The following is a 22,144-nucleotide window of genomic DNA, read 5'->3' on the forward strand; positions in this document are numbered from 1 at the left end:
GGGCATCCCCCAGGCCGTGCCCTGTTGCGTCACCCGCACCGTGAGATCACCACAACATTCCCGGGCAGAAATCCCAAATTGGGCAACCTGGGAAGAGCTGCAGGACTGTCATCACCCCCTGCTGGGACTCCTCGATCCAGAATGGCCCCGCGGCCTCCAACGGCACCAGGGGGATACTGGGTTCATACTGGGAACAAGGAGCAGGGCTGGAGGATGGGAAATCCCAGGGACCCCAAAAATTGTTCCTGAAACGAGAGGGGTTTGTCAGGGGCAGCCCCAGATAGCCCCCACTAACACTTCACACCAGTAGGACATTGGGAACAAGGAGCCTGGGAGATCCATTGGGACATTCAGGGCCCCCAAATGTCATTCCCTAAATTAGGGGGATTTATCAGAGGGACCCCTCAATGACGCCAGGCAGGGCAGAGGCTGCAGAGCCCCCCCAGTCACACACCAGTGGGATACTGGTTTCATACACTGGGTGCTCCCCCAGGAAACAGCAGCTTTTCCATATCCACAGAGCTGCTCACGTCCCAAAAACCCCCAAAGGGAGGGGGCTACAGATCCTCCCTCCCACCCCCAAGACAAGGGAGATGCAGAGAAGAGCAGGAAAAGGAAAAACTGGTTATCAAAATATTTTATTTCAGGGAGATCCCTCCAAAAAAAAAAAAAAAAAAAAAAAGAAAAAAAAAAGAAAAAAAAGGAAAAAAAAAAAGAAAAAAAAAAAAAAACCCAACAAAAAATAAAAGGAAAAATCAAAAGAATGAGGACCCTCCTGGCAGACGGACACGCCCACAACACCTGCAGGGCTCCTGGGAAATCAACTGAACCGATCCCCTGCTCCAAAGAAACGACAGGGCATTCCCGAGGGGGCTGAGGCAGGAATATATATATTTTTTTCCTGGGGGAGGAGGGGCGTTGCCAGCAGTTCACAGCAGTTTTCGGCTCTCTCGGCACACGGGACTAGAACTGCATTGCTGAAGACACTCAACACACAGCAGGGCTAACTAGGAGAATACAACTCGAGGCTAGCAAAGAGGAGAGGGGACACAGGAGAAGTGGGAGCACCCCATGGGGCTGGAGTCCTCTGTGCAGAATTTACACGGCTCCGGAGCCCTCCCGGAGCCATTCGTCGCGGGCCTTCCCGGCTGGACAAAACTTCCTTAATTTTTTTGTTTTGTGTGGGTTTTTTAAAAAGAACTGCGGCCAAAATGAAGACAGGAACTGCAAAATCCCAAAGCAGCCGCTTTTTCCACTATTTATAAAAACATCAACAGTCACTACGGGGCACGGCCCACTATACTTTTCCCGGGATTTTGGCCCGTTTGCGGGCGATGGCGTCTTCCACCGCCTTGAGCTGCTTCAGGAGCTCCTCCCGCCGGGACAGGGTGCTGGATTTGCTTCCCTTGGCGGCCGTGGGGCCCGGCTCCGAGCCCTTGCCCGGGACACTCGTGACTTTGCTGGAGCTCTTGGACTGAGGGGACAGCTGGCGTTTCCTGCAGGGAGAGAGGGAGATGGGAGTGAGAGGAGCTGGGAACAGCCCAAAGGCATCGGCTGCACGGGAATCCAAGGTGCAACTGAGCCCCACTGTCCACACTAAACCATACTGGAATCATGGAATTTGTGTTGGAAAGGACTTTAAAAATCATCTCTATCCATGAGTAGGGACACCTTCCACTGTCCCAGGTTGCTCCAAGCCCCAATGTCCAGCCTGGCCTTGGACACTGCCAGGGATCCAGGGGCAGCCACAGCTGCTCTGGGCACCCTGTGCCAGGACCTGCCCACCCTCACAGGGAGGAATTTCTCCCGAATTCCTGAGTTAAGCAGAGTATCAGGAAGTGCCACATGTAGCACATCGCTCCAGGAGCAGGTGGGAGAAAGAGGTTGGAGACAGGAGGCCCTGGGTTGAAAACTGGCAGAAAGAATAAAAACCCAGCTATTCCACAGGGATTCTCAGATTCCCAGGATTAAACTCAGCGCCAGCTCGTGGCTGCAGGGAGCAGCTCCCTGTGAGAGACAGAGGGGAAAGCAGCCCTGGAGCGTCCCCCCAATCCCAAATCCTTCAGCCCCTTCCCTGCGATGTTTGCTCCCAGAGATCCTCAGAGAGGTGGAAAAAGGCAAAAGCAGCAGCATCTGCTGTGGGCAGGGAGGACTGAGGGAGCTCCAGGTGTGTCCCACGCCTTCCACAACCCTCCAGCCCCCAGAGCCACACAGGTAGCCCTGCACTGGGACATTCCCAGCGCTGCAGCGGGCACAGCCTGCCCGGAATTGGGCTGAGCTGGTCACTGGTCAGCTGCACAGGAAGGTGCAAAGGCAGGGCTGTCTCTGCTCTGCCCCGTGCAGGGGACACCCTGAACACGGCACAGCAGCAAGGGGAGCAGCTGGGGGTGTGCCAGGCTGGGAAAAGGGGAATTGGGCACTCCTGTCCAGGAGGAGCTGGGCAGGGGAAAGGGGTTGTACTCTGTTGCTCGTTAACACCACGCTAATGAGCTGCAGGGGCACGGGCTGAGCTCACTCCTGACCCGCTTGGCTGCTGGTGCTCCTGCTCTTCTCCCAGCAGCAATGGCCCAGCTGGAGGCTCTGCACGAAGCCCTGGCACCCCTGGCACCCGCCCAGGCAGCTCCGTGTCCTTCATGTGTGCTCCATGGCAACTGGAACTGCCGGCGTGGGAGAGCCTGGGAAGCTCTGGGAGCAGGGCTGGAGCCCCTGGAGGAGCAGGGCTGGAGCCCCTGGAGAGCTGTGTGGCCCAGGAGAAGCAGCAGCACTCACCTGTCTGCCTGTGCAGGGGAAGGTTTCGGGTTCTGACCCCGCTGCCGTTCCTGTTTGGGGGACGAGAGTCTCCCGGTTGCCTTCCTATCGCGAGAGCCTGGTGGGAGAGGAAAAGGACATTCCTTTGTTTTCCTGCTTGCCACCAAGGCACAGGTCACCCCCTGCCTGCACTGATTGACCAGATGATGCCCCAAAAAAAGCCAAGTTCAGCAGCAGCTGGAAGAACCTCACTGTTGTGCCCCCCACACCTCAGGGGGAGCAGAGAAGCCAGTCAGGGCTGTGCCCCACGGTTACCTGGACACACCACCTTCCACTGCCCCTCCTCACTTTCCAGCTGCTGGAATAAGGCTCTTCCATGGCATTTGGTGCCTGCAGAGCTGCTGGCTCTGCCCTGGTGGCTTACAGGGTGTATTGGCTCCAGGAGGGACAGGTGAGGGCAGCTCTGCCGCTTTCGGAGCCAGCGGCACCCCCGTGTTTGTTCACTGCCAGGCCCTGCCCCAGCAGAGCTGCCCTGGGCACTCAGGGATGCTGGGGAGCAGCTGGGTTATCCCAGGAACAGACAGGGAATTCTACCTGGAGGGCAGCCTGTGGACCTGCTGCCCTGCACTGACCTCAGCTGGAGCAGCACTGTGGGAAGCAAAGGTGCCCAACCCCTGGTGGCAGCAGCCCGTGTGTGCCAGGGCAGCCCTCTGCTCCTCAGGATGGACACTGGGACAGCCCCAGCCCACAGGCCCAGGTTACAGAACAGCTGACACACTCAGGCCACCACCACTGACCAGTCTGGTGCTGGGATGCCAAGGGGCTCAGTCCCAACTCAGCCAAGGGCACGTTTGCCACTGGATTTGGAGCTCCATGGCTTGGACTCCCCATCCCTGGAGCATTCAAAGCCAGGCTGGATGGGGCTTGGAAGGTGTCCCTGGTCTTTGCTCCCTTCCAGCCCAAACCAATCTGAGCTTCCATGATTTGCTAAAAACTGGTAACACAGAGACAATGAAAAGCAGAGAACAACATCGATGCCTCCCTGGAAGCTGTGCTGGCCTGGCCCAGTCGCTCGTGTGTGAACCAGACCCCAGTGAACTTCAACCTCAGGCAGTCCCTCGCAGGCTGCCCTTGCAGGAGGTGAACGTTGCAGCCTATTAGCACAGTTAATAATAGCGTTGCAGGTTATTAGCACAGAGCTGCTGCTGGCAGGCACCCAGAGTCAACAGGATCCACCTACAGCTGAGCCACCAGGGAAAACAACATCACGTGGCAGCTCCGACGTCACCAGCCGCCACCTCTGGCTGCCAACTGTCCCCCACCCCCTCTGCCCCTTGGCAGCCACAGCAAAGGCTGGAGGGTGGCACCGAGGTCCCTCTCTGTGGCTGCCAGCTTGGTTTTCCCAGCTGTTCCTGCTGCTGGGGAGGATGGAGGCCCAGGAGAGCACTTGGAAAGCCCAGGTCTTTCTAAACATCCAGGGCAGAGCGGGTTGCCCGAGGTGGGGCAATCAGCTCACTTCCCGGGATGGTGATGCAGGCAGGGATTGCATCCCTCCATCCCTGCTTGGCAGCCCGCGCTCCCTTTCGAAGCACCGCCACCAGCCAGAACAGCTCCCTTGGGATGCGCCGGGGTACGGGGCTGGCAAAACTCCGGGATGCAGCAAAGGGAACTCCTGGGACTTGGAATCACAGAGTGGGTGAGGTCTGGAAGAGATCTTCACATCATCCAATCCAAGCCTTAGCCCAGCACCACCGCGGGCACCCCTAACCCTGTCCCCAAGTGCCACATCCCCACCTTTTTGAACACTGCCAGGGATGGGGACTCTCCCATTGCCCTGACAGTCTGTTCTACTCCTTTCTGGGAAAAAATATTTCCTAATATCCAACCTAAACCTGATTTCCACAGCCACATCCCAGGCCAGCAGCAGCGAGCAGGAGGCTGTGGGGTGGATGTGTCTCGGTGTCTTCAAAGCCAAGGGGTTATTTTTTTTGGAGAGGACTTCCAGGGACACGGGAGCCACACTGGGCACAATGTGGGCCCACCTCTGCTTGTGTTTTTGCAGCAGGATGGTCAATACCCCCCCTTTATCAGGTGGCAATCCCACTGTGAGGTTTTGGAAGGACTGCAAATGGATCTTTCCAGCTGCTGGAAAGCAGGAGCCCGGGCTGGCTGATGCCTCACCTCTGTCAGGTGACAGGTTGGCCCGTTTGGCTGGAGGAGAGGTCGGCCTCTCTTTGTCTGCTGGCTCGTATCTCTTCCTGCTTCCTTTGTCAGCTGCCTGCAATGGAATTAAAACAACAGAGCTGAGCAGCCACTTCCCTCTGGAAGGGAAACAGGCACAGGCATCCCCTGGGATGTGCTGCCTGGCTCCTGCTAACCCCTTTCCCAATGAACTCTGCACACACCAGTCCCAGCCATCCCCGAATCCACGTAACTCCCAACCACCAGAAGCCAACAGCAACACTCCCCTGCACTGGGGCTAACACTGCACTAATTTCAGCACAGGAACGGGAAAACAGCAGCTTTTTGGGATGTTTTTTTGGCCAGCAGCACCAAGGATAGCAGATGTGAAGCAGGCATGTGGAGCCGTGCCTTTTTGCAGGCTGTCATGTGTCACTGCACACTCCTCCCTCCGGAGCAGCTTCCTGCCTCTGATAAAGCCTCCTCACGTCAGAGCACAGGGAAGTAGAAAAATCTGCAGCCTCAGACTGCGCCGGGGAATTTGGGCTGGCAGAGCAAAATATCAAAAACAGGAACCTGCCCACGTGATGGGGCCAACACCCTGCCCCGGCACCAAACCCCACGAGGCCCCACTCCCCCACATGCTGCGGATTGGGATCTGCGCCGAGGGCTCCAAACCGGGGCAGCAGGATCAGTGGCAAGGGGAAGAGCCGGGTGGGCACCCTGGCAAACTGAGGCTCTCGCCACTTTCCCCTCTGGACTCGGTGCCTGGCTGTTCCCAGCCCGCTCTGGCGTGGCACAGGAAGCGTGCCCGGAGCATCTCCCAGTGGGAAAGGCCCCGGCACACGCAGGACCTTCGAGCAAGCGGGGAAGAGCCTGGAAGCTGCAGCAGGAATGTGCCCCAGGGAAGCCGCCAACACAGTCCCAAAGTGAAGCCACCACAGGGTGTGTGCTGCCAGACTGGTTCTCTGTGCCGCCCTCCAAGCCAGCTCCAGACCTTCCCGGCTGAGCTCATCCCAACAGCACCGAGCCCAGAGCTCCCCTCCCACCGGGATGCATCCCCTGCTGCTCAGGCCCCTGGGAGCAGGGAATGCCAGCCACCAGGGAATGCCAGCCACCAGGGAACCTCACCTTGTTCAGGAGCGTCAGTTTGATCTCCTTGTGCCCGCTGAAGCCGCCCTGCTGCGCCTGGGGGGCCGAGGGCTGCTGGCCCTGGGGCACCTGCTGGGATTTGCTTCCTGGGGTGGGCTTGGCTGATTTCAGGAGCTGAGCAGGCACATCCCGTTTCCTCTTCTCCTCTTTAGCACTGTCTTCTTTTTTTGACTTTCCTGTAGGGAGCACAGAGCACAAGTGGTGACTTGGGAACAATTCCTGTTGCCTGCTCGCCCTTTGGGCAAGAGGACGCTGCTCCAGGGATGGGAAAAGCCCACAGCAGTAACTCAGCACGTGGCCCCGAGGTTAAGGGACTCAGGAAACCAGAATTTCCACAGAGAGGAACACAAAAGACAAGGAACAAAAGGCTTTTGCCACCGACTCTGCTACGGTCTGGAACAAGCAGAGGAAGAGCAATGCGATACTGGAGTTGTCCAGATTTACGTCACTTTCCAAAGGTGAAGGAGAACGGGGAGAGGGAGAGGCAGAACTGCCAGGCAGGAAAAGGGATGAGACAACCAGAGGCACAGGGATGGAAGGATGTGGATGTAAATTTGCTCCACAGCCTCACAGCACCTCTGGGCTCCTGTGTCGCCTCTGCTCAGTGATTTTCCTGGAGCCCACAGTATTCCCAGGGAAGGATCTCTGCTCTTCCCTTCTTTTCCAAAGACTCCCTAGAGGAATAAAACCCCACCAAAGCAGGTAGCTGTACCTTTCTTCTGCTGGGCCGGGGTGGGGGAGCGGGAGCTGGCCGAGGACACGGGGCTGGCCAGGTCCGCGTACATGTCCTCGGAGTCGGCGCTGCGCACGGAGCTGCTGCTGGACGAGGCACTGGACACGGAGGAGACGCTGCTCACGCTCAGGGACCTGCGACCAAGCAACAGGCAGGAAGGCAATGAGGCCTTTTCTCATTGCCAGGCATGGCTGGGTGTTGGGAAGATCAACAGGCAATGATCAGGAAGACACACAAAGGCTGTGTGTCCTGGGGTGCTGCTGGTAGGAAAAATCCCAAAGCTGTGGGATGCAGGCCTAGAAAGTAATGTTTATTTATAGCCAGGATTAGGGCAATGTGTAAACAGGTCACTGTTTGCCCAGGAAAACAAGGAGTGAAAGCAGGGAGTGCACTGGCACATCCAGGTCAGTGTTACAGCTCAGGGCAAAGGTTCCCTGGCAGGGTTTCTGCTGTTGGCACACATCGACTGTCACGACTGGCAACGACAGGGAGATGCCTCCAAGATGGGTATTTCCTACCAGTGCCTATCCTGGGAAGTGTTCAAGCCAGGCTGGACAGGGTTGGAGCAACCTGGTCTAGTGGAAGGTGGCAGAGAGTTGGACTGGATGAGCTTTAAGCTCCCTTCCAAGCCAAACCATCCCACTCCATGAATATTCAGGAGCCTCTCCAGCCTGTTCCACACCCCGACCTGCTCTGCCAGCAAGGCCCAGGCTCCCTGGCTGGAAGCTGGATTGGGATGACTGAAGGAGCTGTGGCAGCTTCAGCACAGACCAACCCTCTGCAGCCTCTACCCTCTGGCACCATGATGGAGCTGAGTTCTGAGAGCTCTCATGGATTGCTCCAGTGGGGCCAGGATGAGCCAGAAACTCCTTCTCCAGGCTACCAGGATGGCCCAGCACACCTGGTGTGGGCACACAGTGCATTTCCCACACTTCCTCCTTCCCACAGGAGCAGCACAGCAGCCCCAGGGTGCTCACACTTCCCATCCATGGCCTGGTGCTCTCTGAAGCTCTTGCATCACCCCTGGCTGAGCTGATGAATGTGACAAGCACGGAGTAAACAAGCCGGGATTTCCATAAAGTAACACGGATGCTGAACCTCGGAGCTCCACAGAATTCACAGATGGGAATTTGCAGCTGCTCTGAGCCAAATCCTGCTCCATCCCCTGCTTTTACACCACAGCACTACTGTGACATCCGTGTGCCAGGGAAGTGCTGTGTTTCAAGGCTCTGCCTGTGAGGATTTGGGGAATCCTCTGTGTGAAGAGACGAAAGAAACCTGAAGGAATGACTTGAGAGTGGTTTGCTTCATCTTTGCTGGAAGGAGTTTGCTCTTTACACATCCCACAGACCAGCAGGCTGGGAACTATTCACTTGGGGCTAAACACAAAGGAACTGGCCCTGCAACTCTGGCAGCAAAGGAAAAATATCATTATCTGGGCGTTTTAGGGATTTTCTGACCTACCTCTCCTGACAGGCCAAGCATGTTCCCTAAGGACACACAGTAACTAGAGGTAGGAGAGGCTCAGGAGAGCCAAGCTCCATAGCCTGAAACTGTTCATTTGTAAATTAATTAGGATGTGGGATCACCCTGGCCAGAAGGAGCTGTTCTGGTCACCACTTGGGTTAAATGGGTGCTTGGACACACGTGACAGGATTATTTCCTTGAATAAACCACAAGGGAAATATATCAGAGAATCATGGAATGGTTTAGGTTGGAGGAGACCTGAAAGGTCACCCAGTTCCAACCCTGACACCTTCCACTGCCCCAGGCTGCTCCAAGCCCCATGCCCAACCTGGCCTTGGACACTGCCAGGGATCCAGGGGCAGCCCCAGCTGCTCTGGGCACCCTCACAGGGCAGCATTTTCCCCAAATATCCCATCTAAATATCCCCTCCTTCAGTTTAAGGCCATTATATCTTGCTCTATCTCTCCATGCCCTCTCCAACACTGCATTCCCACCACAATTCAGGAGTTGGGATCCAGTCTTGTCTCACCTCCCAGGCACCTGCAGCTTCTGCTGCTGCAGCTACAGAGAGTTTTCCGTGCAAGAAACCAAACCAGTGAACAACAGCCACAATCTCTGCTGTTAAACAAAGGTCACAAAGGGTCAGGGCTGTACCTGGATTTCCTGGACCCAGAGGGAGAGTGGGAGACTGAGGCAGAGGATGATCTGGAATGAGATCTGGAGAGAGACCGGGACAAGGACCTGGATCGGGAGCTGGACCCGCTGTAGCTGCTGGCACTGCCACTGATGCTGCCACTGATGGTCCTCCTGCAGGACAGCAAACACCCCTCACCGAAAGGGAATTGGAAGGGGAAAGAGAGAGAGGGAGGGGGGAAAAGCCCACAAGAAAGCAGAGATTTGCTCAGCACCCCCTGACTGATGCCCAGCCCTCCCTGAAGGGTGATTGGCCCCTTCCACCACTTCTCCCAGGTTATGTCCTGGGAATGATGCTCTGTGGTGGGCAATATCCCTGTGGCCAGTGTAGGTCAGCTGCTGACCCTCCACCACATCAGATCTATGTGGGACCAAACAGATCCCACACATTCCTTTTTCCTCACTGTGCCACCTCCACAACCAGCAGCTCTCAAAAATGTCTTTTTTTTCCCCACTCCCACTCTGATTTTAACACATTTCCCAAATTCCACCTATTCCATCCTCCCCCCAGCCTCCAGAGGCACGAGCCACTCATGGCAAGCCAGGAACATTTGCCCCAGCTCTCTTCCCCTTTTCTCCCTGCCCCAGGAGATGGATTTCTCCTTTAACAGAGGCAGTCAGGACTCTGGGATTTGCTGGATCTTCCAGGAGAAAGAAACGCAGGATTTGCTGGATCTTGCAGGAGATCAAGCCTCACTCCACCCCCCAGCTCTCTCACCTCCTGGGTGGAGTCCTTGTCTGACGTTCCTTCCTCCTGGCTTCCCGATTATCCCCTGGCTTGGCTGGCTCCGGGGCTGCTGCTGTAACTTTCGTGAGCGGCTGAGGGACTGGGAGGGCAGTGAGTTTCTTCACAGATTTCTCCCTGGAAAAAGGACAATTTTCAGGGGTGTGATCCCAGGGGGTGGGCACAGACCACGGACATCCTCAGAAATGATGTGCCCAGGTTTGCTGTTGTTTAGTATTCTAGAGATTATGAGATCCTGGAATGGTCTGAGCTGGAACGGACCTTAAAGCTCATCCCACTCCACTCCATACCACGGGCAGGGACACTTGCCACTATCCCAGGTTGCTCCAAGCCTGGCCCTGATATGATTCCTGTAGCTACAAACGCTTGGCCGTTCCCCCAAAACACAAACACCGTGGATTTCCCTACAGGGATTTGTTCCCCGTATTCTCAATCAATTCATCTTTTCAGAGACAAATTACTACACAACAGCCAATTGTGGAGATATTTGACTTGTAAATTAACTCCTGAAGCAGACTGGGTGGAAATGTTGTTTCTTATCCATTTAATTCCATCATTTTTATCCCAAACACTTACAGCTGCTTAAAATCTGCCAGTCAGGTCTCAGAATGAAATGCACACAGTTAATGCAAAAACTCTTTTTAACTCCAGCACCCAGATCAGGAAGGTGCAAAACATCCTGTGGGTGCAAGTATCCCTTGGATCTGTCCCTTGGCTTGTGTTCCCTGTGGAAAACTCTGTGGGAACACCACTGTGTGATCCAACCCTCACTGCATGAGATGGGAATGGCTCTGGCTCCTCAGTGCTGCCCAGTTCGGGGCTCGGAGCACTCCACCCCTGCTCTGACAGCTGGACATTGCTCAACTCATGATCCTTCAATGGTTTGGGTTGGAAACACCTAGAAGAGCATATTCCACCCCCTGCCATGGGCAGGGACACCTTCCACTGTCCCAGGCTGCTCCAAGCCCCAGTGTCCAGCCTGGCCTTGGACACTGCCAGGGATCCAGGGGCAGCCACAGCTGCTCTGGGCACCCTGTGCCAGGGCCTGCCCACCCTCACAGGGAAGTATTCCTCCCCAGTATCCCATCCATCCCTGCCCTCGGGCAGTGGGAAGCCATTCCCTGTGTCCTGTCCACTCCAGGCCCTTGTCCACAGCCCCTCTCCAGCTCCCTTCAGGCCATAGAACATCCCAGCACTGATCTCACACCTATTAACTGGGGAGGAGGTGCTGTCTGCACGCACACACTGTTAATTCCTCCTCCTCCTGTGCTCAGTATCTGCAGTTATCCCCTGCAGAACACAGGATTAAGCCCACAGCATGTCATCCAGTGCCAATAATCCCTGTGCTGGGGCAGGCTGCTGTGGCATCACCAGACCAGCACCGGGAGGGAGCACAGACATCGCTGCAGGGGCCTCAGAGGGCCGAGCCCTGAGTGGAGGGGAAAAAAACCCAAAAGGCAGCATAACAAGGGACAAGAAGTGTGGCAAAGGGGACTGTCCTAAATTCTGGAGAATTCAGGGGGATTCCCATGGTGTCATTTATTTGCAGGTCAGCTTAAAAGAGGTGACATCACTACGGTGTTGTGTCACCCTCCAACGTCCCCGTAATTTGCCACCGTGGGGTTTGTGAAATAGCAATTTCAGGAATTCAAAAGAGCAGCAGGGCTGTCAGAATGAGCCAAACCCAGCTGCAGAGAGCTCCAGTCCTGTTTTCATCCGTCTCCAGTGTGAAAAGTTGATGAGGCTGAACCATTTCTTTATTCTAAGGCTGTGGATGAACCAAAGCCACAGCAGAGGAAGGAACTGGAACTCTCTTATAGCTCCTATTACGTATATTCAGATTATACAAATATATCTGCACACACTGAATGCTTCAGCAGTAAATCAGATGTGTTTAGACACTTGGATACAGGTAATATTTAAGGATATTTGCAGAGTTTAACTTGGATTTAGTAAGTAAAAGTGTCATTATTTAATGAAATTTGCCAAGCTAAAAACTCTTCAATAATGGATGTATTCTGCATCTTTCATTTCTTTCTTAAATTCTCAACCAGGATTAGAATCCACGAATGGTTTGGATGGGAAGGGACCATAAAGATCCTGTTCCACTCCCTGCCATGGGACACCTTCCACTATCCCAGGCTTCTCCAAGCCCCATCCAACCAGGGATCCAGGGGCAGCCACAGCTGCTCTGGGCACCCTGTACCATGGCCTCTCCCTGCTCACAGCCAAGAATTCCTTCCCAATATCCCATCTAACCCTGCATTCCTTCAGCTTAAGGCCCCTGAAGGTCAGAAGGGCTCATCTAGACTCTGTTCAGAGGTATCCAGAGGAAGATGGATCCTTACCCTTTCCCAGGAGGTGGCAACAATTCCCCTTTAGCCTTCGCCAGTGGCTTGTGAGGAGATGGTGTTGGAGAAGGAGAGGGAGAAGATGAGAAGGACCTTGACCTGGAAAGGAAGGAGACATCACTCAGCTCAGGCTCTGGGATTGCAGGAGCTTTTCCTGGCTCTCAGGGAGTTCAGCCACCATTCCCTCCTCCCCAGGAACCTGTCCCGAGCTTATCCTGCTGTTAAATTTGGACTCTGTGCAACAAGACTTAACTTCTGTCATCAGACCAGTGGGAAGAGTAAAAACAAAAGGAAAAAATAGGATCAGCTGGAAAAGAGGCACTCCAGTTATCCCACAGCAACACCTGAGGCTGTCTCCATCCTCTCTAAATTCAGTCCTTAGGGAGGATACACAGGAAAATAAGTAGGATTTTGACTTGCACGTTCATCACTTTATGTCCCGTTAACTCCCAGAGCAGCTCATCCTTTCAACAGCAGCAAAACCCCAAAAAACTTGGGGGAAGGACACAAAAAAATACACCTAAACCTAATACTGATCTGTAATTCCTGGAACACGAGGAGAAGCACTAATGGTGCATGCCAAAGGCAACCATCAAGGGCAGGAGCTGTTTCCTGAGCCCCTGGCAGGCACAACACGTGCTGGGGCTGGGGTGATTCACCCCAGTGCCAAGACTGGAAGTGCCTCTGTTGCAGCCCAGTGCCTCAGCAGCCTGACTCCTGCATGACAGCTCTTCTGGGGAACAGCTGGGCAGAGGGTGTTGCTCACCCTGCACCCCAGTGAGAGGCAGCCAAGGGTGTCACCCACGCTGGCACTGCCCTCACGGAGCAGAGCCTGGCATGGGCTGCATGGGGGAAGCTCATTCTGCTTCCCAGATGGAATCAGCTCCCAGCTGAGCTTTTCCTAGGAGAAAGCAGTCTCCCAAAGTGACAGCGTGTGTTTTTCCATCACCTGTGGGATCTGCTCTGGGTACCTGCATGGCTTCAGCTCTGAAGAGGTGCCTATCTAAGGAGCTAGTTCTCCCACTGTCTCCCACTTTCCAGGCTTGGGAAACTGTGTGCAGGGGCAAGGAAGCTGCAGAGGAATAAATAATAATCAGCATGGGACACCGGAGTGCTACTTTGAAGTGTCAGGACTATCACAAGACACAACTGCTTAAATAAAGAAACGGGATTTGCCTCTTGAAATCGAAATTCCAGCGCCATAGAAAAGAGATGCTGCTGAACTCCTTCCAGCCAGAAAATGCAAATGATGGGAATGTTCATCTACCACAGGCACAGCAAAGAGCCCAGCCACAACAGCCCTGCAGTCGTGGGTGGGAGCACCGGGGAGAGGAGGGGGTGGCTGACGGATCTCCTTCATCCAACAACCACAGCCTCCCTCACTCAGGGAAGTGCTTGGAGTGCTTTATTCCAACGGAGCAAAAAGGAGCTGTCAGGAAGCGTTTGGAAACCATTCCACCATTGGTTCCCAGTCCCAGGAGCCACTACCTGGACCTGCTGCCTGAGAAAGAGCTGTGCCTGGAGGAGCGACTGGAGTAGGAGCTGTAGGAGGAGGATCTGGAGCGCGAGCGGGAGGAGCCGGACCCAGAGTAGGTGGATGAATGAGAAGAGGACCTGGAAGAGAAATATTAAAATTCAGAGCTTCTTGAAAAGCTCCCAAGCTCATGTTTCCAAAGATGTTCTTCCCAAGTTCTGCTCCAAACCCCACGTGCCTTCTCCTGAGGGAGCTGTCGGATTTACAGCCTCTCCTCAGATCCCCTTTTTCTTCTAGGGAGGATCCTGTTGTTGCTACTCTCTTTGCACCCTTCAATAAGCCTCCCTCTCTTTAATTACTGATTTTCCATCTGTTTTGGGAACTGTTTCCACATATTCCATGCCTTTTCACTGGACAAAACCCTGACAGATCACCTGACTGGGTGCAGTGATCCCAGCAGGAAAATCTGCTTCAGGAGGGCTCTGGCTTTTAGATGCCTATCTCCAATTGAATGTGTTCCTCATTCCTCCTGGATACTTCCCCCCCTCTTTCAGGAGCTTCAAGTTCAAGCATTTAAAGGAAATTGATCCAGTCTGTGCCTCGAGGCTCCCAGATTCAAGGAGTTTCTTTCTGAAAGGTGCTTTTTATCTTATTTTCCACCGCTGGTTTCCAAGCCCCATTCCAGCCCTCCAAGGTTCTGTCGAACCTCCACAATCCCAGTCCTCCCAGTAGCATCAACCTGCTCTTACTGGACTGAGCTCAACTCCTCCCTCCATCCATCCCAGGGTGACCAGGATCCAATTCTTACAGCTCCCAGTTCTTTCTGCTCCCATTAAGGTCAGTGTTCATCTAGGTGAGTTGCTATCACCCAGCCTGCATCCAGCTCTAATTCACTGGAAAAGTGGCTTTTCCAAGGATTTCCTTTTCCTAATCTCCAACAGGTCACAGCACAGCTCCCACAGTTCCCTGCCCCCTTTGGCTTCCATCTCACTATGTGTCCATAGGTGTTCCTGAGCAGCAAAGTCTTTGCTTTCCCAAAAATAAAATCATGGAATGGTTTGGGTTGGAAGGGACCTCAAGGATCATCCAGTTCCACAGAGCAGGGACACCTTCCAGTGTCCCAGCTTGCTCCAGCCTGGGATGGAGAATCCACAACCTCTCTGCACAACCTGTCCCAACACCTCAACACCATCCCTGGCCACGAAGGAGCCCCATCCCATTCCAGGACATGCTTCCAGGATGTGCCAGGCTCTCCCCTTCCCCTCACCTCGAGGAGCCAGAAGCAGACGCTGATGAGGCCGAGGTTTTCCGGCGCCTCCGTGCCCGGCTGGGGGACACGGACACGCCCAGTTTCTTTTTGGGAGACTTGGATCGGCGCCAGGGGTCCTTCCACTCGTCTGCCCGCTTGGACGGGGCACTGCCCAGCGCCGTGGCATCCTTGTCCTTCTTTGGTGGCTCGGGCTGGCGGCTGGAAAGCAAGGAAGAGGTCAGCAGCTGGGATTTTGGGGGGGGGGTTATAAAGGAAGATACACAAGGGACAAGGAAAGAATACTGGAAATGATAAATATATTGTAATAAAATGTATGAATAGATCCACAGGGCCATGGAAAAATCCCAGAATTCATCCCTTAGATTAATCCCTCTTAACCTCCCCTGTGGGATTCCAGCACCATTTTGGGGGGAAGAAGTGTTAGAAGAACTCTCAGTTTGTGAGCCAGTGCCGAACCAGTGCTGCTCTGTAAACCAACAAAGCCACAATTCTGTGAGCTCCTGGCTGATTCCAGGCCCAGCTCCTGGCCTCCAAGGACTGCACACAAGCAAGAGGGAAGGGAATGGGAAACCTGGTGCTCCCTACACCTGTGCCCAGATCAGAGCTAGAGCAAGCCCAGCCTGGTGCAGTGGAGAGGGGTCCCCACTGAGCCTGGATTACTGCGATGTTTCCACTTCCAGGACATCCTGGGGCTGTCACGGGCCAAGACACAGTATCTTCCTTTCACCCTTCCAAAGGGGACAGCTCCCTCCTCACCTGGGCACAGAGCAGGCTGGTTCATCCCTGGGTCACCCTCTGGGTGTTTATAAACACCCCCAAACGTGCTGCTGTTGCTGGTATCCATGCAGAGGTGCCCAGCCAGGCCCTACTCTCCATCTCCTCCCTTCCCTGGTAACGGTCCTACTTTCATTTCCCCTTTTTTTGTTCCCCACTTTTCCCTTCTCCTCTCCAACCCTCTGAAAATAATTCAGGGCCAACTCTCCAATAGCACCACACACCTCCTTAACTAGTCCAGGATGAGTTTCTTGAGGCCGAGACTTTATTACCTCTCTTATCTCCAGGTGATTTAACTTGGAATTCTTCCTTGCCCTCACTCCAACCTGCACTCAACTCCTCGATTACCTGCTTCTGACCTTCTCCCTGGGGTTTCAGGCAGAGTTTGGGAGGGATTAAAGCTTTCTGAAGTCTCTTGCACTCACCAAATTAGCAGGACAATGATGCAGTTATTCCTTTCCTCAAACTAATGAGTTTCCTGGGAACCTGGGGAAGGAAAGGCCCCTTCCCCGCTGCGTTCAGCCAGTACCACCCCATTACTCATACCACTGAAGCAACCACTCCCCACACAACTTCCTCTGCCTTTTTGAGATAAAAAAGCCACCTCCAAGTTTTCTAATAATTCCAGGGACACTTCAACAAACCCCAGGATAATGAAAGCTTTTGGTTAGGAGCCTGTCCTGCCCTTTGAAGGCTTCACACCTCACTGAGAAGCCTCATCCCCTCCTTGTTGGCGGAGTTTCCTCTTCCTGAATCCAGGACTGGGATGTGCTGACCTAAAAATCCAGCATCTGACTCTTTCCTTATCTCTACTGATGTGAAAGCAATTTTACTCTTTGCCCCACAACTCCCTTGGAATATTCAGAGGAAAACCCCTCCTTTCATGTTCACCCCTCCCACAAATCTCACCCCAGCTCCAGGAGAGGAGAATTGGGCGCTTCCATCCAACACAGAAGCGCTGAGTGCCCGGGAAGGGGTCCTGGGCAGGGTTATGGCTCAGCTTTATCCCCCAGCAGCTCCATTCCATCCTGCCCCCTTCCCAGCACTGCTCCAACACACACTGTTTAACTCAGCACAGGCTATCTGCAGGGGATTGGTCAAGTTTTCCAAGTTACAGCCACAATTCCAGGAGTATTTCATCATGGAGGAACACCACGACTCGGAACAGGGGGCTGAGACACACTGGACCTATTCTTTATACCCTGACAACATTAAATAGTCCAAGCTGGGCTCAAGGGTTCCTTCCAGCTGATGTTTACAAATCCATTTGGAACTGCCAATTTAACCTCTGGAATATCCTCAAATCAACCAAGTGCAGAGAAGAAAGAAAGGGAAGACTGGGAAAAGCCTCCACACCTTGCATGAAGCAGCAGGATAAAGAGCAAGGAAAGGAGGAGAGAAAACCATGTCAGGATGCTCATGGATAATGCCCAAATATCCTGCTCCAACGTCCCTTCCCATGGGATCACAGTCTGCATGCTCTGGGAGAGGCAGGGGGAATATTCTGCTGTCACAGGTGGGCTGAGAGGCAGCTTTATCCAGGATAAAACCTCTGGAGAAGCTTCTCCTGCAGTGTCTGAGACGAAAAATGTGGAAGCCAACAACCATGCCAGGGCAGGCTCAGGTGGAACAGCAGGGAAAGGTCCTTCCCCAAGAGGGTGCTGGGCACTGCCCAGGCTCCCCAGGGAATGGGCACGACCCCAAGGCTGCCAGAGCTCCAGAACAATGCTCAGGGTGGGATTTTGGGATGTCCTGGGCAGGGCCAAGTATTGGGCTAATGATCCCTGTGTGTCCCTTCCAGCTCAGGATATTCCATGAATCCATGAACTAACGAATGCCTTCGCGCCTCTCCAGGCTCAGCTCCCTCCTGAACAAGTCTTCAGAAAGAAAAGCCTCCTACAGGATTTATTCTCCCTTAAAACCAACTCAGATTCATGTCCAGCAGCACATCCTGGGAGCTGGAACAACTCCAGCTGGACTGCAGAGCTTGGGTGCCAGCTGGGAGCAGGGATGACTCTGAAAGCAAATCTCATTTACTTGCACCTATTACCTGGTTTGATGCAATTCCCTCTGGATGAAGTCACTTTCTGGAGGAAAGGTTTTTCCCCAGGAAAACCACAACAGAAAGCCTCATTCTGGGGTGTGCTTGGCTTTTTGACTCAGCAGTAAATGCTGCAGATGAGGAAGATGCTGCTCCTGTCAGGACATTTTCAAAGCCTTTCCTCAGAGCTTCCAATACGTGGCATCACCAAAGAAACTCGTTCAACCTAAACCTGGGATCTGATGCTGCTGGACTCGTCTTCTCCAGTGGAATTCAGGAGGCAGAATGGAAAGTGAGCTGGAGGAGCTGCCAAGATCCTCAGCAGCTCCCTAAAGGAACATCCCAATCCCAGCCTGGACAAATCCCACAGCTGGGAGATGAGGACGGGAGGACTTCTCCTGGCTTTCACTCTTCCAGCCAGGTCACTTAGTGCTGGATCTGGTGCTTGGTGGAGCTCCCAGCTCCTTACTTCCATAAATTAAAAAATAAGAACTGTTTGCTGCTGGCTCAGTGAGTCCAACTTGCCCTCAGGAGGGGCTGAGCCTCAGTGAAAAGGAGGGAAGGAAGGAAGAATTCCAGGGCTGGTGAGCCATGGGATCAGCTCAGGAGTTCATCCTCAGCACAGCTGCCCAGGCTGTTGGCAAACCTTGCACACTTCAGCACAGAGACTGCCAGAGAACTCTCGTGTTCACCCCAATCTTTATCACCAAATTCCTGTTTTTAGGAAACATTTGAAGTATTTCAGAATTAACTCCTAAGTCTATTCCACAAGGTTTAAAAAAAAATAAATTAGAGGGAAGAAGAGACAAGACAAGAACGACCAAAAGCACCTGAATTTCCAGCCTGATCCTCAAGGATCACTCGGGCAGCAGCTTCCAAAGGCAATTTTACCCTTAAAACAACTAAAAGCTGTCTCCCTCCAGAAGGAACGTGCTGATGCCCATTTGGCTGGAATCTAACAGCAATCAAGAGGAAAAGTGAGGCTTTGGCAGGGAGAGGAGGAGCAGAGGCAGCTCCAGCTGGCAGCACCCCGGCGTGGGTCAGCCCACGCACGCGCCCAGCTCCCAAATAAACCCTGCTCCCAAAAAAACCCCGGCTGAAGCACATCACTGAGTCCAACAAAACTTTGGAGAGGGGGAAAAAAAAAGGAGCTGCCCAACTCGAGTTCTCCTCATGTATTATGCAAATGCTGCTGAAGCATTTCTAATCTTGGAGGGCAAAATGAGCTTCCCGGGGAAAGCGCTTCCCGTGTCCTTCCCCCTCCCATGGGACACGGCTCCCACAGGGAACCAAACCTTATCACCCCCGGGCAGCAGTGACGCCAGCCTGGCTCCGGGGCTGCTCTTCCAGCTCCGTTTTCTCCAGGAGGAAAGCCCAGGGATGACTGAACAGCCTTTGAGTTTCTCGCAGGAAAGCTGGGATTGCGTCAGCAGCGCCGGCGCCGCTTTTCCTGCAGCGGCAGTGGAATTTTCCAGAGGAAGTGGACTCGAGGAATGACTGGAGCCATGTGCCAAGGCAGTTGTGAAGGGACCTGGAACTGCTGCAAAATAAATTCAGCAGAGTGCAAGCATGCAGGGATTTTTCCTGTCTTGGAGTAATGGAGAGGGACAACAGCTCTGGAAAGGCACCTGTGTGTGTCCAGGACAGGGAATGCTGGCCCTTGGAGCTGCTGCCAACTGATCTTGGTGAGACATCAGCAGGGAAAATGCTTTTCTCAAGCTGTTTCCATCTGAAGCTGAGTTATCAGTCAGCTTGGAAAAAAAAAAAAAAAGGAAAAAAAAAAAAGGAAGGATTTCTTCAAAGCCTGATGGGGAGAGGCTTGGAAATGAAAGAGTGGAGATACAATCTGAACCTCCAGGATGAAATCATCCCAGCAGGGAGATAAAGCTATCTGAGATGGCATCTCCCCTAAGGGCTGAGCATTTGAGGCCTGGAGAGCCTCCTCTCCATGAGCAGGAGGCAGCAATCCTGACTGGAATGTGCCAGTGATCCTGCCCTGGAATTGCCTTGTTTCCCTAAAATCCAGGCTGGGGGATCTCCCAGTAATTCCATCTCTGAAATGCCAAAGAAAATCACATTCCTTGAGATCCACACCTGAGTCACTCAGTGCCCTTCATCTCGATCTGGGGTTACGAAACTGCTGCTGCTGGGGAAGTGGAGGCAGCAGCTCAAGAACCATAAGGACCAGCAGAATCTGCACTCAGCAGGAATGTTTTGTGGAGAACTTGGAAAGTTTGGTTTGATTCACAGATTTCATTATCATGGAATCACGGAATGGTCTGGAGGAAGGGACATTAAAGCTCATCCAGTCCCTGCCACGGGACACCTTCCACTGTCCCAGGCTGCTCCAAGCCCCATCCAACCCAGCCTTGGACACTTCCAGGGATCCAGGGGCAGCCACAGCTTCTCTGGGCAACCTCCATCCTCAAAGGGAAGAATCCTTTCCCAATATCCCATCTAATCTGGCAGTGGGAAGCCATTCCCTATGTCCTGTCCCTCCATCTCTTCTCCCAAGTCCCTCTCCAGCTCTCCTGGAGCTCCTTCAGGCACTTGAAGGGGCTCCAAGGTCTCCCTGGAGCCCTCCCTTCCCCAAGCTGAACGCTCCCAGCTCTCCCAGCCTGGCTCCAGAGCAGAGCTGTTCTTATCACCAACTTCCCAAAAGAGCTGGGAGCAGAAATGAAAGCAAAGCTGTCTAAGCAGGTTCCATCACTCTGGCTGGCAGCTGCACCACGAAAAACGGGGATGTAAACAAGTTGTTATCGTGTTTATCGCAGCAGAGCTTCCATGCAGGGCACTGGATTGGGATTCCAAAGAACCTTGGAGCAGCACGGGGTAAGTTCTGTATGTGAAAAGAAGGGAATTGCTCCTCTGAGCAGTCCTGGGAAACCTGCAGTGTGCAGGAGCAGAGGTCCAGCTCCAGGTGGAGCAGATAAAACCCATCTCAGCCTGGGAAACCCAACACTTGCTTCCCTTAATTCCCTGCACTCCGAGAAGCCTCCCAGGGAGGTGCAGACAGCTGGAGAGCAAACCCATGCCCCTGGATGGAGGCTCCTTTTCCCACCTTCACTAAATTTTCATGGATACAGGACTAAATCAGGGCATTCCAGGGTTCTACCAATGCCCAACTCCAAAACCAGGAAGAGCACATGGTTGTCTGCCCTGCCTGCTCTTCCTCCTGTAGCAGAACAAATGGGAACAAACGAAGGATTTCTTCTAGGAAATAACTGAGATTTCCACAGGGAAAACCAAGAGGAACCCAAACCCACCATCCTCCCACCCTATCTTTGTGCAGCAGGGTGAGATGCCATCACTAAGCCCCCCAAAAACTGACTGACAGCTGCTTTCATTCAGAGCCTCTACACCCAAAAAATAGGGAACAAATCCAGCTGGCAGCACTGGGAGACCACCAGAAGCTCTCAGGAGAGAAACAACGACCCAGGAACACCTAAAATTAGAGACTCTTCCAAAAAAACCCAATTCAGTTGCTTTGTGGCACACATACCACCGTGAATCACTCCATTTGCATTCCCTTCTTTTTGCCACTCCTTTATCAAATCGAGCTCATTCCAACGCTTTCTGACTCGCAGGCCCTGGATAACCTGCACCCGCTGATTCCAGACCTGGGTTATCCTGCTCATTAACGTGCTCAGAGATTAACAAAGTCAACTTGAACCAGCCTGAGAAAACAACCCAAGGGTGAGCACGGCCATGGGATCACGTAACCTTTTGTCCCGGGATCTGCAGCACCTCACACTCCAGGTGAGGCCTCGGGAGCAGCTGGGAAGAAGCTCCACGCTCCTTGTTGGAAAGGTTTTACGAGGATTTGTGATTTGCCCTTTCTGACTTTGCTGTCAGCTGTCTGAGTGCCCACTCACGGGGTTATTTTGGTTTTTAATGGCTGCCTAAGTGCTCTCCATTTATAGGTTTTAGTCCTGATGGAGGGAACTTCCTTCCAAAGAAAGTGTGGTGTGTGCGATAATGACAGCACGGTCCTCAGGACACTGCTCCTTCCTGGCACCTTCGGAGCTGCTGTCACCTCCTGGGAACATCTCCGAGGACAGCAGCCCCCTCCTTCTCCTCATCCTACTGCCACTGCTGTTCCATGGAACTTGGGGTCCGTACCACGAGAATCCCAGAATCACCGAGGTTGGAAAAGAGCTCCAAGATCATCGAGTCCAACCTGTGACCGATCCCCACCTTGTGCCATGTCCAGTCCTTCCTTGGGACACCTCCAGGGATGGGGACTCCACCACCTCCCCGAGCACCCCATTCCAATGCCTAATCACTTTTTCCATGAAAAAATTCCTCCTGATGTCCAACCTGAGTTTTCCCAGGCACAGCTTGAAGCTCGTCTGGTCTGTGTGGGAAGAGGTTTAGCTCAGACATCAGGACAAATTCCAAGAACTGGAGATGACAACATCTCACTCTAAGGTTCATTTTGCCATGCTGCTCCTCACTAGAAACCTCCAGCATTCCCTGGAGACAAAATCCAGGTGGGAAAGAAACCAATGCCCA

General features: G+C 53.5%; 1 protein-coding gene across 1 annotated transcript in view; it reads right to left on the bottom strand.

Annotated features, from left to right (window-relative positions):
- Nucleotides 1–622: 622 nt before the first annotated feature.
- Nucleotides 623–22,144, bottom strand: part of ZC3H18 (zinc finger CCCH-type containing 18) — a 42,959-nt gene continuing 21,437 nt past the window's right edge. Inside the window, exons 11-20 of the mRNA XM_069026785.1 lie at nucleotides 14,812–15,012; nucleotides 13,559–13,684; nucleotides 12,068–12,169; nucleotides 9,693–9,836; nucleotides 8,936–9,088; nucleotides 6,794–6,948; nucleotides 6,061–6,257; nucleotides 4,930–5,026; nucleotides 2,770–2,866; nucleotides 623–1,496 (exon numbers count right to left, since the gene is read on the bottom strand). Coding sequence (XP_068882886.1) covers nucleotides 1,298–1,496; nucleotides 2,770–2,866; nucleotides 4,930–5,026; nucleotides 6,061–6,257; nucleotides 6,794–6,948; nucleotides 8,936–9,088; nucleotides 9,693–9,836; nucleotides 12,068–12,169; nucleotides 13,559–13,684; nucleotides 14,812–15,012 — 1,471 coding nt within the window. The 3' untranslated portion in view covers nucleotides 623–1,297. The remainder of the gene's footprint in view (nucleotides 1,497–2,769; nucleotides 2,867–4,929; nucleotides 5,027–6,060; nucleotides 6,258–6,793; nucleotides 6,949–8,935; nucleotides 9,089–9,692; nucleotides 9,837–12,067; nucleotides 12,170–13,558; nucleotides 13,685–14,811; nucleotides 15,013–22,144) is intronic.

This window comes from Aphelocoma coerulescens, chromosome 11 (assembly GCF_041296385.1).
Source record: "Aphelocoma coerulescens isolate FSJ_1873_10779 chromosome 11, UR_Acoe_1.0, whole genome shotgun sequence".
Classification (NCBI taxonomy): Eukaryota; Metazoa; Chordata; class Aves; order Passeriformes; family Corvidae; genus Aphelocoma; species Aphelocoma coerulescens.